The sequence below is a fragment of the Letharia columbiana genome, assembly GCF_014066305.1.
Source record: "Letharia columbiana isolate WasteWater2 chromosome Unknown Sc0000005_s0, whole genome shotgun sequence".
Classification (NCBI taxonomy): Eukaryota; Fungi; Ascomycota; class Lecanoromycetes; order Lecanorales; family Parmeliaceae; genus Letharia; species Letharia columbiana.
Genome location: NW_023501041.1, coordinates 176,053 through 192,892, shown reverse-complemented (window position 1 = coordinate 192,892; position 16,840 = coordinate 176,053). Strand labels below are relative to the sequence as shown.

General features: G+C 51.6%; 7 protein-coding genes across 7 annotated transcripts; 1 reads left to right on the top strand and 6 right to left on the bottom strand.

The window, feature by feature from the left end:
- Positions 1–269: 269 nt before the first annotated feature.
- HO173_002470 (uncharacterized protein) lies at positions 270–1,261 on the top strand (the record flags this gene model as incomplete). Its single annotated transcript, XM_037304403.1, has 3 exons — positions 270–495; positions 548–783; positions 842–1,261. 3 exons carry the CDS (start codon positions 270–272, stop codon positions 1,259–1,261), a joined length of 882 nt encoding a protein of 293 aa, XP_037168496.1.
- An 877-nt stretch (positions 1,262–2,138) lies between these two features.
- HO173_002469 (uncharacterized protein) lies at positions 2,139–3,805 on the bottom strand (the record flags this gene model as incomplete). Its single annotated transcript, XM_037304402.1, has 2 exons — positions 2,139–3,097; positions 3,151–3,805. 2 exons carry the CDS (start codon positions 3,803–3,805, stop codon positions 2,139–2,141), a joined length of 1,614 nt encoding a protein of 537 aa, XP_037168495.1.
- A 612-nt stretch (positions 3,806–4,417) lies between these two features.
- HO173_002468 (uncharacterized protein) lies at positions 4,418–5,026 on the bottom strand (the record flags this gene model as incomplete). Its single annotated transcript, XM_037304401.1, has 2 exons — positions 4,418–4,727; positions 4,791–5,026. 2 exons carry the CDS (start codon positions 5,024–5,026, stop codon positions 4,418–4,420), a joined length of 546 nt encoding a protein of 181 aa, XP_037168494.1.
- Positions 5,027–5,580: 554 nt separating this feature from the next.
- Positions 5,581–6,652, bottom strand: HO173_002467 (uncharacterized protein; the record flags this gene model as incomplete). The annotated part of the gene is made up of 3 exons (XM_037304400.1): positions 5,581–6,410; positions 6,464–6,527; positions 6,584–6,652. 3 exons carry the CDS (start codon positions 6,650–6,652, stop codon positions 5,581–5,583), a joined length of 963 nt encoding a protein of 320 aa, XP_037168493.1.
- A 1,806-nt stretch (positions 6,653–8,458) lies between these two features.
- Positions 8,459–8,707, bottom strand: HO173_002466 (uncharacterized protein; the record flags this gene model as incomplete). Its single annotated transcript, XM_037304399.1, has 1 exon — positions 8,459–8,707. The coding sequence occupies one exon, from the start codon at positions 8,705–8,707 to the stop codon at positions 8,459–8,461; it is 249 nt and encodes an 82-aa protein (XP_037168492.1).
- Positions 8,708–8,980: 273 nt separating this feature from the next.
- On the bottom strand, positions 8,981–9,256 carry HO173_002465 (uncharacterized protein; the record flags this gene model as incomplete). Its single annotated transcript, XM_037304398.1, has 1 exon — positions 8,981–9,256. The coding sequence occupies one exon, from the start codon at positions 9,254–9,256 to the stop codon at positions 8,981–8,983; it is 276 nt and encodes a 91-aa protein (XP_037168491.1).
- A 2,429-nt stretch (positions 9,257–11,685) lies between these two features.
- HO173_002464 (uncharacterized protein) lies at positions 11,686–13,675 on the bottom strand (the record flags this gene model as incomplete). Its single annotated transcript, XM_037304397.1, has 2 exons — positions 11,686–12,873; positions 12,923–13,675. The coding sequence occupies 2 exons, from the start codon at positions 13,673–13,675 to the stop codon at positions 11,686–11,688; spliced, it is 1,941 nt and encodes a 646-aa protein (XP_037168490.1).
- Positions 13,676–16,840: the final 3,165 nt, after the last annotated feature.

Below are 16,840 nucleotides of genomic sequence, written 5' to 3'. Positions count from 1 at the left end.
TTCTCGTGCATGGCAGATCACTGCATAGCTTCTTATCTGTACTACATTTCGTCTATTATTCCTAAATACGGAAGTTCGCAGTCTCGTTTCTAATGCTAACGCTATGCCAGCTCATGCTCCCCATCACTTGCACCTGCCATGTCTCAACGGTCCCCTATATATTTTCGTCCTTTTGGTACGACGAGATGCAACAATTATACTGCACTGCACTTCGCGTCTCGAGTCCTTTCTGTTCTTACTAAATCACTTTTTGCTCACATCCGGCGAGGATGGAGAAATACTTGCCTCTGATCAATGAAGATGAAGAAGGGTTTGAGAGGAGCCAGCTAGCTTGGAAGCGAAAAAGTCGAGGCTGCTATCAGATCCGCCTTTCCACAGCCATACTCAGCCTGATCCTCGTCATTTCATTAAGCTGCAACTTGTTCTTCATATTACCCTTACCGAACTCTGCAAATTCTGAGACGTCCAGCATCTCACCGCAAGGCACGCGCTGGGGTAAGCTTCCATGCCTCGTTGCTCATTTTGTAGTGTACTAACAAGCTACTAGCTGGACTGGTCCGCAACGTATCTGTTCCTATTTACTCTAGTACCGAGTATGGCCCAGCAGTGGGGACCCAGGAAGAGCGAGACGCGCTGTGGGGAGCACTGGACATAAGTCCCGGAACGATCGCTCTTTCGGACGAGTTTGCCGCGCAGAACGGCCTGCCACGTTCCCAACGGTTCCCTTGGGATCAATCCAAAGGAATTTACATCATCGGTGCATTCCATCAAATGCATTGCCTTGTACGTCTATATCCCCACCCAGACTGTGGTGAGGAATACTCTAATCACAAAAGCGCAGATCAAGATCCAAAAGTTCACGTCAGCGGCCCATCGGGGCGCGCCACTGGAAGATGACAACCTCTACCACCACGTGGAGCACTGTCTCGACGGCCTCCTGCAGGACGTCTACTGCCACGCCGACGACACGCCCTGGTTCGAACTGCCGCCCAAACCGTTCCGCCAGGGTTACGACCCCTTCCAGACCCGGCAGTGCAGGAACTGGGACCGGCTCGTGGACTGGGCCGCCGGGTACGACGCTTGCTATCGGGACGACAACGTTACGGACGTGAACGGGAGGGAGGTCGAGAGTGAGTACGAGCACTATACGTTTTGCCCGGAGGGTTCGGAGTATGTGCCCGAGATGGAACGGTATTACAGGGAGCACGAATTGCACAGGACTGGGTTTGTATTCGGCGCGGAGCGGGACTCGGAGGAGTGATCTGGTGTGTCGTGCAATTGATGAATTATATCGATTGTATGTAGCTCTGGCCAGATGAGCATTAGAATTCGACAACGAACTTGCCTGTGACGAAGAATTGTCCTCGTTGCAGGTGCACACGGTAGAATAGGATTCCCGTGTGTTGATCCGGCACGCTTGACCACGAGCTATACCCCATGTATCGGCGGCCAAGGGCGCGTGCGTGCCTGATGTTCTGCGCTCTTCCAGATGCACATCGTGAGACTTTTCGTGGCCAGATTGCATACAGCTAGGTAAGGCAGCTAGACCGACGCCAAGGCGACCAGGGCGAGATAAGGTACTCTACCTAGGTAGCTGTATGTCGTTAGCAACGTGTTTAAGGTGAATGAGGTACCTACATAGTCAGCACTACGACCTAGACTAGCGTCGATGCTCCCTTCCCCCTCTTGCTTGCTTGCTTGCTTGAGGGGCTCCGACCATCCGTTTTCACTTACTTACCTCGGCTCGTGTCGTTGTCGTTGCCGTTGGAGCACGCCCTTGATGGTCAATGTCACGAGGAAAGAAGATGAGTTCCGCTGCAAGGTTAAGGCGACGATGATGATAGGGAGTTCTGCACAGATGAAGGGAGCGATGGGTTTGTGATGGATTGATGGTGAGGGTGATAAGGTATTGTGCGTTGGGTTTCGCTCCTCGTCGTTTTGGGATATTTACTTGGGATGTTTGATGCTGTGTGCTTGGTACGATGATTGTAATACACTTCACTTCGGAAAAGAAAAAGAAAAGCAAAAGACGGCCATCTGCATGTGCATAGGCAGATTCTCTCCCCTGGCGCGGAGACAGATCAAACTACCTTACCTACCTACACAAACTCCATCAAACACCCCCGGCTATGTCCGCTCTACGACCTCCCGCCCCCATTCCCGGACATCTGCCCCCCCGCCTGCAAACTCGGCCGCATTTGCATTTGCATTTGCGGCCCGGGACGCGGCGACGCGGTCGGCCGCGGTCCCGTACCCATACCCATACCCATACCCACACCTACGTTCTGGCCCTGTGCCTGGGGCATGGTTTGAGCGGGAGACACTGATGTTCTGGGACCGTAGGCCTGCTGCTGCGTGTATTGCTGCTGCGGTGGCCTGTTCGAAGGAGCCGGGAGCTGGTTCGGGGGATGGCCAGGTCGCGGCATGGGTTGCTGCGGGGGCGGGTTTGGCGTCTCGTTGGCGTAGGGCATGTTGGGTGAGGCGGTGAAGGGGCCGGGCTGCATGTTCGGCGGTGGGTTCTGGGCCATTGGCATCCGGGGCGGTTGTGGGCTTTGCTGGGGTGGGACGCTTGGATCGTTGAGCGGTGCCGGTGGTTCATTTTGAGGGAATGCTCCGGGAGGCATTGGCTGTGGTGGTTGATTGTTCTGCATGCTCTGTGCTGGTGGTAGTGGTTGGTTCATTGAGAGGGTTTGCGGCTGCGGCATCTGCTGCTGGGGAAATACCTGTTGCTGCGGAGTAGGCGTCTGCTCCTGCGGCATGGATGACGGACCAGGGTATCTGTTCCCGCCGTTCAGCTCCTGGGACCCCGACCGCGCCTGCCCCCGTTGCGAGTCCCATCCTTCCGCGTCCCGATGCGCGGATGCGTTTCCGTACTTGGAGGCGTCCGCGGCGTCCGCGAGGATCTGGCCGTCCTGGATGTCGAGCACGGTGTCCGCCCACATCTCGTATTCCGCGCGCCAGTGAGCGAACACGGCTTCGTGGCCGGCTTCGGAGTAGCCTTCGAACTCCCACGAGTGCTCGTGTCGTAGCCCCCATATCCGGCGCGAGCTCGATTCGAGCTCGTAGGCTGCGGATGCCGTTTCCTGGGTATTTCTCTCTGGAAAGATGTCAGTGAATGATAGTTGGTGTGGGGGTGGGGGTGGCTCTTACGGGATTTTGCGAGGAAGAATGCTTTCTTGGTGATCTCAAAGTCCAGCGCCATACGGTGATACAACCTTGGGGCGGATTGTGGGGAATTTCTACGTCTTGCGCCCGGCTGTGGGGGCCCTTGTCCCATCATCACCGTGGATGGACTGCCGTTCTGATTGGCTGAGTACTGACCCTGTGGACCCTGCTGGGACATGGATTCTTGCGCCAGTGATAGATTCGACATGGGTTGCGAGCCTGGAAGCTGGCTTTGAGCCCCAGAGTATCCGTTCAGTCCCTGGTCTGCCTGGCTCATGTTCGAGGCGATATATGGAGTGTTCATCGGCATTTGTGAGCTTTGGACCGGCTGTGCGTAACCAGGCCGTGGAGACGAGGACTGAGAATTGGATTGGCTGGGTCGATTCGGCAAAGGCGGACGCATGAAGGCGTCTTGAGACTGATTCTGTGGGTTTTGACTGAGGATTTGGTTCTGTTGGAGTCGATTGGGGTCCTGTACGTTCGGCTGCTGGCCGTTCAATGCACCGTTCTGCAGTCTGCCATTGCTTCCTTGCTGATGCGAGATGTGCTCCGGAGGTATGTTGTCTGCGATGTATGTCATGACCGAGCTTTTGGGGTCCAGCATGAATTTCCGAAAGCCGCGGGTGTTCTGGTCTGCCATGATGGAGGTGCTGGATTTGCTATGTGGAAAAGGGAGTACCGGAGAGTAGGAGGTGGAAGAGCTGCTCGGTCGCAAAGTTTCTGGGGACCGAGGGCTTGAAGAAAAAGAAGAGCTCAAAACACCATGTATAGGAATAGGAGCTACTGAGCCGAGTGTAAGGGTTCCTTACCGCTGACTGTGCCTGGTCGCTACCTTAGGTAAGGTAAGTAAGCTGGAGATTTAGGGCTTACCGAAATTAAGCGAGAGCTTCATCATTCACAAGCGTGCACCCGGAGCGCGCCACTCATCTTGCACTTGCGACTCGTGTCAGCCGAGGCTGAATGCGTATCTGTTGGTTCCGCTATGTTGTAACTACGGGAATGGAATAGTTGTCGGCCTCAGCCTCTCGGGAGCTGTCTTCTCTCCCCAATCAGCAATCGCGCAGGCAGTGGACTTGGTAACCTGGAATGCGAATCAAGGAGAGATCGATAGTGCATTCTCAGGACATTGAACTGTTACAGGTACCAGAACATCAACACAATCTATCAACACCCAACTCCACTCACGCTCTCCCCCAATTCCTCCCCACCTCCTCACACCCAACACCTCATTTCAATTCAATTCAATTCAGTTTCAATTCTTCTTCCCCCCAAACCCACCAAAACTCACATTCTCGCTGAACCTCTCCGAGAATCCTCCCCCGCCCACCCTGCCCCCCTGCGCGCTGTGCGGCCTCGACCCTTGCTGCTTCTTCTCCTGCTCGTGCTTCCTGAGCTTGTCCTCGGTGAAGCTGCCCAGGATCGCTCCTCCGATCGCGCCCAGGAACCCGTGGCCCACTTGGTGGCCGCCGAAGCCGCCGGCGAGACCGCCCGTGATGGCGCCGCCGATGCCGCGCTCGCCGTCTTGGCCTTCGCTTTGGGGGTATTGGGGTTGCTGGTAGGCTCTGTCGTGGGCGTTAGTGGTGGGGCTCAAGTGGTGAGTGAGTGAGGGAGGGAGGGGTGCTTACTGTTGCTGCTGCTGGCCGTATTGTTGCTGGCCTTCTTGGCCGTAGGCGGCTTGTTGGTGGTTTTGTCCGTAGCGGGCTACTTGCTGGTCGTACTCTTGCTGTTGGTTATAGCCTTGCTGAGGGTAACCCTGTTGGCCGTAGGCTTGCTGGTTGTATCTCTGCTGGTTGTAGTTTTGATGCTTGGGCTGGCCTTGGTAGACGCCGTATTGGGATTGTTGGTTGTAGGGGTCAGACATTTTATGTTGAGCTGGGGATGTAATTTTTGGGATTGAGGACAGATTGTATGTCCGAAATGGTAGGTGATGGAACTTTAGGAGCTTTGTAGATTGGTCAACGAAATGAGATCAACGACTGCCCTTTATGCTTCTGCATTTTGAGCCACGCATGCATGTCAGCGTCTAGAGCCGTCGAGCCGATACTTCGCCTCTTCGGTAGAGGCTGACCAGTTGGTCGCTAGATCTAAGTAGAAGTGCCGTTTTTAAATCACGTCAGCTTGGTGCTTACGAAACGATTTGGTGGACGATCGAGATCTTGCTGCCTTTACCGAGAGGTTTGTTGTGGATGTTTTGCATGCTATCTGAGAACCGCAGTCCTGTGCAACCCTGATCCGGCCTGTTCTAGATTTTGACTATCTTTGGAACCGCGTCGGGGCTAATCTGTTCCCAGCCTCACCTCTCGTCTAGTTCTCCTGTCTCCATGTCCTGTTCTCTGAGCTTCAGTTCGACTCTTGTCCTTGCTACCCTTTGAATTCGTCCACTGACTGCGTGTTCCATCCTTGGACAAATCTCAATTAGCTTTCGGTTTCGTCGCCCTTCTCTTTCTCTTGACTCGGTACCATACGAGGAGCGTTCTTCGACTTTCGTTCTTCCAACAGGCGAGAAATCTTCCCCAGACATCCGGTCTTCGCCTCGAGTTCTGAATCCGGCTTGATGAAGCTGCCTCTGTACTCGAACTCTTCGAGCGAAGGACATCCGCGCACTAAGTCTGTCAATGTGCGGCAAATCTGGTGCAGCTCCTCATCTTTGCCTGCAGGAGCCAAGCATCGAGGCCAATCTCCGTTTACAGGCCATTCAAAATAATTGGAGACCCTGATGAACTTCAGTCCTAATACGTGACGCGCAAGCAACGTTGTCATTAATTGAAACTGATATTTATTGTTCTCGCCGCAGGGCGCGACGAATTCAATGGCTCTCAAGCTGGCAGCATTACCGGGTCCAATGCTGTTGAGGAAACATGCGAATGTGGAGTCTCTGAGTAGGAGGGGACCATCTGATCGCCACCGCCAATCCTTGTTATTGAATTTAAATACGTTTTCGCTTTGTTCAAGGATGCTGATGTTCCCACCGATTTCATTATTTGCTTCGTAAGGCACCCCGAACTGAAAAAGATTCTTGCCGTAGAGTACCTCTGTTGCTTCTTCATGGATGGCCCTGCAGGTGGATAGAATGGCAGGGTAGAGAGGAAATAAACTTGCTATTGGCCGGCCTCCTACAGTCCAGGTTTCTGGTGAGAGTATCACGGGTAGAATTGAACGTAGACCCTTGTATGATGTCTCGTTGGTTCGAGGTGAAGAGGCCAGGGGGGCTAAGAGGAAGTACCCGTAGATCTCGAGCCGAATCTCTGAATTTGATCTGTCAGCTACCTATCTGCAAGGCTTTCAAAGGTCGACCGACCTGTTGGCAGGCCCAAGAATCCCAAAGCGGTCTGCTGAAAGTCATAACTCTGTAGTGAGGAATGCTAAACTCCAGATCAGATACAACCTCTGTGGCAATTTCAAGGCCTGGTAGACTCACAGTGAATGAGGTTTCCGAGTCCACGGTACTGGTTGAAGAGTTTGACGCATTCGTAGCCATGGCGTACATTTCTGAGCTTGGATCTTTGATCAGAACGAGTCAGGTAGATGGAATGATTTCGTAGGGGAAAGTCGCCTTTGATGAAGGGGATAAATTTCACTGTCTTTGATTGCGACGTCGTAGCTCCTTACTTGTCTATGTCGAATGGTTGGGTGAACTCTTTCCACAGGTAGAACTTCCGGATAGTGGTTTTCTGAGTTGTGAGGCTTTCCAAATGTTTAGAGGCCTACTAGGACGTGAATAAGATTTCTTTTAGCAAGAGGTATGTTGAGTGAATCGAATCGAAAATGAGGTGAAGAGAAAGGGTGTTGTTGCAGCCAGTCGTAGTCAAGTGGGTGGTGGGGGTGAGAGGGTGTAAGATAGAGGGAGGATTTATGAATTGCAAATTAATTAAATAAGAATGCTTGGCAAAGCTGATTCAGCTCCGCCTCCGACTTTTTGTTAGCGCCATTCATGGAAAATTGTAGAGAACGTACTTGCCACTCTTGCAATAATAGCCACTGTCGTCTGCTACCTCAGTTGGACATTGGTGATATCGAAGCTAGTGGGTATACACGCTTTTCCTGGTATTTTGCCTCTAACTTAGTGTTGGAAATAATATAAAGGATTGATTGATTAGGTAGCTATGAGAGTGCTGAGTGGGCTACTTATACCCCTATTTGCCACCTGCGGGGTAGCTTCAACACAGGTGCTGCAGCAAATCTCAACACTTAGGCGTGTAATAGCCACATCGCCAGCCCTTACTCCGAACGCGATGCCATCATTTAGAAAGAATCCCTCTATACGCCAGCGTATCCAACTCTTACTCGAATTCCATTAGCGACCTGAAGCCGTAGCTGCGGATACCTGTTTTAGTATATCGACGGCGTATCGATGGGAGCGGAACCTTGCTATCTATGGTGACACCGTGATCCCTCGTGACAGGTACATTCATATATAAGGGCGATGCCGCAGTATCTCACCTGCTGCTTTAGACGCTCTTCTTGACTATGGTGGCCTCTTTCTGCTTCTTTAAGGCTGCTCTATCGGCTGTAGCTTTGGTCTTTGCCTGAGCAACTCGGATTTTCTCTTGTTCCTTCTTCTGCTGGGCTGTGGTAGCAGCAGTATCTTATCGCCCTGCTTATCCGCGAAAGAGACCCGCTTGGAGGAGGGGCGACGACGAGATTTAGAGGGTCCCTGATTATTGGTGGCCGTCTTAACCGTCTGACGAGAATTGACGGTATTCCGAGGCATTGTAATACCACCGTATTCGTGTTTGGGCTATATAGAAGCTTCAAAAATATGGAGTAGGCTGGTATAAGAGTGGTAAGTACGTTCTCTATAATTTTCTATGAATGGCGCTAACAAAAAGTCGGAGGCGGAGCTGAATCATCTTTGCCAAGCATTCTTATTTAAATAGATTGGACCTGAGATCTGGGAACGAATTCTGATCTTCAAAGCGCCAACCAAGCCAGGGTTAAGACGAAGTGAGTCAGTCACGAGAGCATTCTCGATATGACTCTCGGTGCTTTGAAGAGGGAGCGTGCAAGGTGGTACATCGAAGCAGCCGAATTAGGAGTCTAAGAGTTTGGAGACATGGGAGAATCCATCTCTGCTCAGGATTTTTCTCGGGGAAGAGCATTTTTCAGTCTAGATACCTTGAAGGAAGGAGCGTGTAAGGGAATTTCGTATCCAAGGGCACTGATTCTAAGGTACAAGTGTACAATGATGTCTTCGCGCTCTCGTGAAGCCCGTCCACTTAGATGGCGCCATTCTCATTTTTTGTACCAGAGGTACCAACACTCAGTCCTAGCAGTGCTCTCCGGCCACGCGTTCCTAACGCCTAGCCTTGACAAGTGCCTCCAGTTGCTTCATTCCCTCAAGTGCCGGAACATCCTGATCGAATCCAGCAAAGCTCAATTGATCCAGCCAGGTAATCTCTTGAACCATATCTGCTGTGACTTTGTACATCGCTTCCTGCTCCTTTCGGCGAACAGCAGAAGGGGGATGATAGTGCCCTGACTTGCCTTGATCATCGAAGTCCGCATCATTTGAAACTATCTCGGTTTGCTTGGGAGCGGACATCTGAGCCTGAGATTTGGTGGTGTGATCAGAGTCATTTTCCCCAAAACCTTCCAAGCCATCATCAACCAATTTTGAGGGTTCTTTTTCATATTGATCCTGGTCAACAAGACCACGGCAAATCTTGACCTGACGAATGCCTGGAACATGACACTTGAGCAGTTGTGTGAACACTTGGATCGCGCACCCTGCTAGTTGAGTGTGTGCGCGCTCGTAGACCTCCGGTCTGAAGAACTTTAGCCCTTTCAAGCTTGCTGCATTCTGTTGCCCGATGTGTCATAGAAAAATAGCGAAAATTGAACTGTTCAGAGCATCAATAGGGGTCTCGTTCCAACCTTTGTAACCAGGGTGCGATGTTCCGTCTCCTCCTCCGAGGTAGAATTGGAAAACGTTTCCGCTGTACAAGATCGGTGTCGCCTCTCGGGGAATAGGCTTGCAAGTTCGAAGGATGTGTGGAGTAGGACCTATGCTGGCACAGTTACTGCTACCGGTGCGCTTGGAGACGATCGTTTTCCATTGGTCTGCATCCCAGATGGGCTTCATCTCGAGCATGACGCTTTCCGAGGCTTGTCTCGCCGAGACTGTGGATTTGGATAAGACGGGAGTGCTATGAGAAGTTAGCCGTAGACTTGTAGCCAGATCTCTGTAAGAATCAGAACGAAGTCATTAGCCTTTATTGTATGCCCGATGTAAGGACAAGTTGGAGACTCACCAAGCGCGAGCTGCATGAAGGGGAAGTCGCTCAGCTCTGTGTCTCTTGAGACAGCCGGGCCCGCCATGTTTGGTTCCATAGCGACGTCTTGGAACGTATCACGAGAGGTCACGCTGGAATCTATGTCGGCGTTCCCCTTCGATTCGGCGATGACTGGAGGTTGAGACACGTTGTCCCAGGGTTATCGTAGCGTGCGGGGGCTGTCAATGGGAAGAGGGGAAGGGTTGGAAATGATATGAGTGATAGATGAAGCGGTGACTTGAGTCAAAAGTGTTGACAGTAAGGCAGGGTTCTGTATTGTTGGTGGGACAGCTTGCCGTGAAAAGTAAATCAACGAAAAAGCTATGACCCATGAAGTCAAAAGCCAAGCAGGGAACCGTTGCCAAAGCCCGATGACTATGTCCGATGTAGGCATGAATGGTAGAAGTACAATGGAAGGGGTTTCAGGGACTTGGTCTATCGCAAATATGTAGCGATCTAAGTCCAATTGGCTATGGGAAGTTGAACTATCGATCCCCTGGCCAAGAACGACCACCCTTTCTACGAACAAAGGCAACCGGGGCACAGCAGAGAGATTGCTGACTTTCAACAATCATATAGAGTACAAGACTCCGAATACGACTGTGAACGCTGTATTTATTTGATAGATGATTGGAATAATGGGTCGGCAACGCCTGGAAACATGTGGAAACAGCACTCTCGACATTGCCTTTCAGGCCAATCGGCTGCGTTATAGGACGGTACGAAAACACTGTTGAAGAGGACGAGGTTTGTCGTCGAGCCAGCCTCCAGAACAAATCTTCTACAAGGCCTAATCTACAGATCACACCTGAACGATCACCTACCGCACTCGCTCGCCCGGACCCTCAAACCCGAAACCCTACGCCCTTCACTACCTTACCAAGCCTCCTCTCCTTCTCGAAACTTCACCCACGCATCCTCACCCCTCGTCTTCTCTCACGTCGCAATCCCATCTTAACCATTTCCGTCTACCATGCTCGAGTCCTGCAAGCTCACTCACTCCACTTCGTCCATGAATTTCTTCAATGCTTCGGACATTGGCACGGCGTCCCCATCTGTGCGATACCCAGCTCTTTTGCTTCATCGGCTCGTACGGTGGGTTTCGCACTTCAGTAGTGAGCGCAGCGAACACACACGCACTCATCGAGTGCAAAACCGACGTTGGGATCTCTGCCACTTCTGCTCTCCGAAGTCCAAGATGTCGGGACTCAATCTCTCGGTCGGTGTGCCAAAATATGAGCCGGCTGCTGCTCTGGGGAACAGGTATGTAGATTAAAACCATCCCCATGATGAATCGAAGTCTGATGCACAGCGTCACACGCTGCGAGTGTCTCCGGGACGATGTTGTGGCTTGATATATGAGGAGAGGAAGACTCATGTCGGCGTGTGCAGCGACTCGTCTGGTTGTTGTCGGGCGAAGCATTCCTGCCTCGACCATCGACACCTTGCACGGCTCGAAGTGGGGAACCCATTTGAGAGCCATTGGAATATACCCCCCAAAAAAAACAAGATGTCAAGCCCGCTTCCATCCTTACCCTTACCACCACCACTCAATTAGCGAATCGAAGAACCCGAGCCCTTTGACCGAACACGGCTTCTGCGTCTCAGATCTGGAAAGAGTCCGCCGCCTTTGATACAGGTGCGATACGACATATCCACGAAAAAGAACATGAACAAAATAATGCACAGATCGCAGCACACCCCCGTCCTCCGAACCACTACCGTTGCGAAAACGATGCTCCTCCGCCCGATGGGCGCGGGGAAAGAAACCACGTGGCACGTAAGCAGCAGACGCGCGCGGGGTGAAGGATCCGGAGTGCGGGATTTTCGACTTCGGCTGAGGGACGGACTTGATCGTAGGGATATGAGATGGATGGGCCGCTTGCGATGATACGGTGGAGCGTTTTGATGGGAGAAGGGTGGCGGGAAGGGATGGGTGGTGAGTTGTGGTGTGAGTGCGTGTGGAAGAGGAGGGTATGTCTGGTTTCGGATTCGGACAAGGGAGGACGGTTTGAGGCGTTGATGGGATCTGAGATGTACTGGAGGCGGGGTGGAAGCGGATGGGAGGGAGTGTTTAGGGGTTGGTTTTGAAGAGAAAGAAATGTGGCCCCTTGAGGGCGTGGCGAGTGCAGTGGATGGTTCTCTCACAGAGTGGTGGGACTTTAAAGATACAGTATATTATATATGGCTATGTACTAGTACAGGCTGTGAAAAATCGCTCAAAACGCCATAACGATGCTGTGGCCTCTCACATGGTGGGACTGTATCTACTGAACTCCCGTAGTTTCTTCCCATAGATGAAGAACAGGATGGGCATGGGCAGGAAGGCCACGGTCAAGAAGCCAAGGAGACTGGTCGCCCAGTCTACGCCCAGTTTATGGTACATGGCGACAGCGAATAGGGGGAATCCTCCGCCGGCCACAGATCGCACAAGGGTGTTGGCGGCGAGGGCGCTGTTCGCGTGCATCAGGTAGACGTCGATGATGTAGCTCAACCCTTGCAAAAAGATCAGGAGTACCCCTGCTCCGATGGGTATACCGGCGATGGCCTGCGGCACCCAGGAGACATGCGGGTTTGAGGTCCAGGCGAACCAGAAGAGGCCGATGGGTAGCAAAAAGGCTCCTACTATCATGGGGACCAGTCTCTCTTCGGGTATCGGCTTGCCTCCGTTGGCTTCCATCTTCTGCTTGAAACGGGTGTTGGATGTGTACACAATGATGGCGACACCGATGATGACCCCGATGGTGATGCCGAGGAAAGGGAGTGCGCCGACACCCCCGTTCCATCCTCGGATCTCCTGGAATGCGATCGGGTACGCTTCAAAGAAAAGGTATATCATTCCGTAGATGAAGGCCATGTAGAATGTGATCAGAACGAGAATGGGCTCGAGCGCCAGCATGATAAAAGGACGCAAGAGGTATTTGTTGACGATCTCCTTCGTGTTGATTTGGTTTTCGTCTGCCGGTGCATGTATTGCCCAGTTCTTCGACTCAAAGCGTATCTTTGCGGCCTTGCGCTGTAGCAGTACCGGTGTATACGACTCTGCGCAGATGAAATAGGCTATTGTCCCAAAAAAGGACGACATGATCAAGGTAATCCAGGCCGTCCATCTCCATCCAAGGTAGCTCTGCGTGATGAAGCCGCCAACAATAGGTCCTGCCACTGGTCCAATGAACGTAGCGCCTGCGAAGAGACCAAGAGCGAAACCTCTCTCAACAGGGCCCCAGAAGTCCGCCAGTGTTCCTCCTATTATCGCCAATGGCGAGGACCCGAAAAACCCACCCAGAAATCGGGATAGCATAATTGTTTCGACGTTTTGGGCTACCGCGACAGGGATTTGAAAGATGGCGAAGACGAAGAATCCGAAAAAGAGAGGAATTTTTCGACCATAGAGTTCGGAGAAGGGTCCCCATACTATTGGGCCGACGGCGAAACCCTGTTGTCTGTGTCAGTGTTGGATGGATGATGCTGGGAAAGGCACTTACAAAGACGAACAGGCTGGTGCCCAGCGTCATGACTTCGGTGGACACGCCGTACTTCTCGGCTGTAACCGCGGTGGCGGTGCTGAAGACGCTGCTAGCGAATGTGATGCAGAAGGTCATTGAGGCATAGAAGACGGTGACGGTGTATTTCTTCGATTTCTTCCAGTTGTGCGGGTTCTCCGGGTCGTTTGGCCCGTCCCAGCCCACGACATTGTTCTCCCATTGTGCTTGTCTTGTATCCTCGCCGTCTTGGTTGATTTGGTCCTGCTCTTCTTTCGCACCGGTTGCTCCCTTTTCCAAATCACGAGATGAGTCATTGCTGGCTCGGTCGGCCTGGTGGGTCATTGTGGTGCGTCGATACTGGTTCTCGCCGTCTCCAATGGTGGAGCTGCTGTTCTGCGCCAGTGGCGTGTCCTTGTGGGCTCTCAAGTCGTGCTTGTCTTCGTCTTTGATCGTGTCACTGCTGCCATGGTATCCGGCGTTTGTCTCCCCAGGTATTGTGATTCCTCTCTGCTCGTCTCGCAAGGTATCACTGCTCCCTCGCTCAGCTGACTGCCTTCCCTGAATGCCATCTGTAACAGTGTGATAGCCGCCGTCGATGACTGGATGTATCCCGTTGTTCGCTCCCGCTCCTGGTATAGCCTCGTCAGCATCTCGAAAGTCATCGATGCTGGCTCGCTCGGGAAAGAGATCTTGAACAATGCGCCTAGATTCTTGGTGAGGGAGAGTTCCCTGAGAGCTTGGGGGAGCTTGCATGAGGGAAGGTTAGCCGGGTAACAATTACTTCTTCTAAATCTTTTATTATTTGGGGGAATTTTGCTCTCTATTATTACCAAAAAGAAGGGAGGAGATTATTGAAGCAGGGAAGTATGATATTTTGTCTACCTATATTTTATAATCTCATGAGATATATGTACAGAGAGAATGAGTGAATAATCAATTTAAAAAAGGAGTCTGACACATACGGACACGGACACGGACTGGATAACTTTGACGATTGGTGGATGAAGAAAAAGATACAACATCAATTCACATTTGCAATCCGAGGCATTGCGTCACCACGCAATCACTACGCCAAGGTAAAGTACGGGTAATCCGGCCTTCGGGACTTATAAGTGCCGACTAATCTTACGCTTTATCGCCGAAAGGTCCGGCTAGCGAGCGTGACATGGTGCAGGGAGAAAAAGAGTGTCTGGATGAAAGTTGCTACATTACTTTTTATCATTCCGGAATGTAAGATAATGTACCCTGAGCATCCCATCTTTGGTGTGTCATAGCTACAAGAGGTCTAGCAACAACGGTGGAGGTTGCAATCTCAGCTGCAAAAGCTAGAGCTGACCCGGTGATATCCACTGTCCCTCAATACTTCCTCTACAACATCCCTTCTTTCATTCCGTAGGATCAAAGCCTTTGCCGAAGATATCGGCTTTCCCTGCCGTCTCGACAATCTCCCCAAGTATGTATGAGTACAACATATCCCTGCCAGAGCTATACTCGCGAGACTGTAGTCGCCCAGCTAGCATCCTCCCTCAACTTCGTCGCCTTAAAATCGGAAAAGAATTTCCAAAACTCCTCAGGAGTAAATAGATCAGCCCACTCGACCTTCTACGAATTTGACCCAGTTGAGTCCTGATGCTCTGTTGCCGCTTGCCACATTTCTGTGATGGCTCCCGACTGTGAGCTTCGACCTGGTGTGGCGTGATGTATTTCCCATCATTGAACAACCAAGACTGATCCCATCTTCTCATCCAAATCCAACTTCGGACATTTGACCCAGAAGAGACCTGCTACTTCCATGTTCTTGTACCTATCCTTTTCACCGTTGTCTTTTCAAGCAGGGTGCGGAGGAGTTTGCGGACTCGAAGACGCACGCCAACCATTTCTGTCTCAATACAACATGGAGCTCTGCAGCTTCGGTTTGCCAGTAACACACTAGGCGGCGTACCAAGCTTTCTCTGCAGCCATGTTTCCCCTATCATCTCGTACGATGCTGGCCAAGACCTGACAGATGGTGTCTTTGCAGCGATCCATGCTCACACCTTACCCGCATCCTTTCCGCTTCATCATTCACAGCGGTGACGATTTCACTTCCTCTCAGAGATTCACACAAGGGTTCGCGAGGGCGAAAAGCCTCTTTCCTCTCCACCTTCCCATCGTCTCTACAAATCATCCAATGCGTACCTGAGTCCTTCCTTCCAGACGTCGACACGCTTCCACCAGTGTCACCGCCGGGGGATTACTAAACTACTGGCAAGTGCTGGATTAGACTCACAGCAAGAAACACAGTCTCTCCTGATCGTCCGTGTGCCCATGGCCTTGGATGGCTCGATGATGTTTTCAGCTACAACTGGTGACGTAAAGTCGCTTTTTGCTTGAAGCGATCAGTACCCACTTACCTACCTCTGTGTGAAAGCATCGCGATGTCCAGCAGACCGGCTCGCTCCATGCATCTCCCGCTCTCTTTCGCATCGTCCCAAACGCTGCTCATGCGTGCTCGATTCTCTCTGAAGAGTCGATGCGGTCTTGCCACTCTACGCTACCTTTTTCTTGTAATCCTTGTTACGCTCTCCCGTCATTTGAACTGGTGAGGTAAGACTTACGCTTCTCTGTCCTGGAATTCGGTTCCATGAAAGATTTGCAGCGCTGCAGTAAAAGCACTGTGTTAGTTATCGTTTAGAGAAAGTTTTTCTCCATGCTCAGATTCGGACATCCTTGCTGATCTCTACTCGGATTTCTGTTGTTTTACAAATAAATACGCCTTTTGCGCTCTTTTGGTTGCTTCGATGAATTTGTCACGGTCTTGACAATATGAATGGCAAAGAAATGTTAGGGGTGACAGAGCTATTCGGGCAATGGTCGACTCCACTTGGGCTATGCTTCCCTCGGCTATGAGAGGTTCCTCAAAAGTACCTATCAGAATTACACACGTCAATCTTTCGAGCGCGCTCTGGTTGATTACGACCTCTTCTCTACCTAGCCTTGTGTCGCAATCTACCTCATCGCACAGGCTTTGCAATGGGTGCCAGTGCAAGTGATAACTCACTTTGATTCCAAAGCGAGGATTGGAGGTCTGGTGGGTATGCGGACGCCCAAGGAGACAACGTGGCTGGGCCTTTCTTGTCAATAGAATCGCGCCTGATCCAGGCTATTGCCCGAAAAACCTCCATTGACATTCAGTCGATCGCTTAAACGGGTAGTTGAGCTCTACGATAATTTTCACATGTACCTCAGAAGCAGAAAGAGGAAGGAGTCTCTGACTTTTAGAGCCGAGATCGCAAAGACTTTCCTCGACTTTCATTTGTGTCTTCATTCTTGCCAATGATTCCTTCCGAGTGAGTCCGCAAACGCCTACGGTGGCATGCACCATGCTCGGAAACACAGCATGGGACCTGAGGGATACCACAGTCCTCATCTTGTTGAACGATACGCCGCCTCTGTCCCTCACCGACTTTTCCTTTGGCGAGCTTTTCTATGTTTTCCTCTTCCTCACAACGTCAGCTAATGGCCTGCTAGCCAGAAACTCATCACACGCTGTGCTCTGTTTTTTGAGGCAAGCTGACTTCTGTACCGACCAGAGCCCCCCTTCAGCCACGATCATCAAGCAACCAATCCCGTCGCGATGATATGACTCCGGCGACAACAGGCCTTTTTGCGGTCCCTTTTATTCAGTTTCGCGGATGCAAGCTGAGTACCGTACAAGGCCTTTCGCCGCCAACGCTGTCCTAGTGCCCCCTCAAGCGCATACCTTCAAATCTCGCCATCGTGCGCCCGGTATGGTAGTGTCAGGGTAAGTTCCTGAATGTTACCTTCAATATCAGCATCCTGTGAACTAAATGACAAACAACGTACAGCTATTCGTGAAGCTTTCGGACTCGCCTGCCCTGCTAAACCTCCGAACCAGCGACGATCTGAACGATAAAC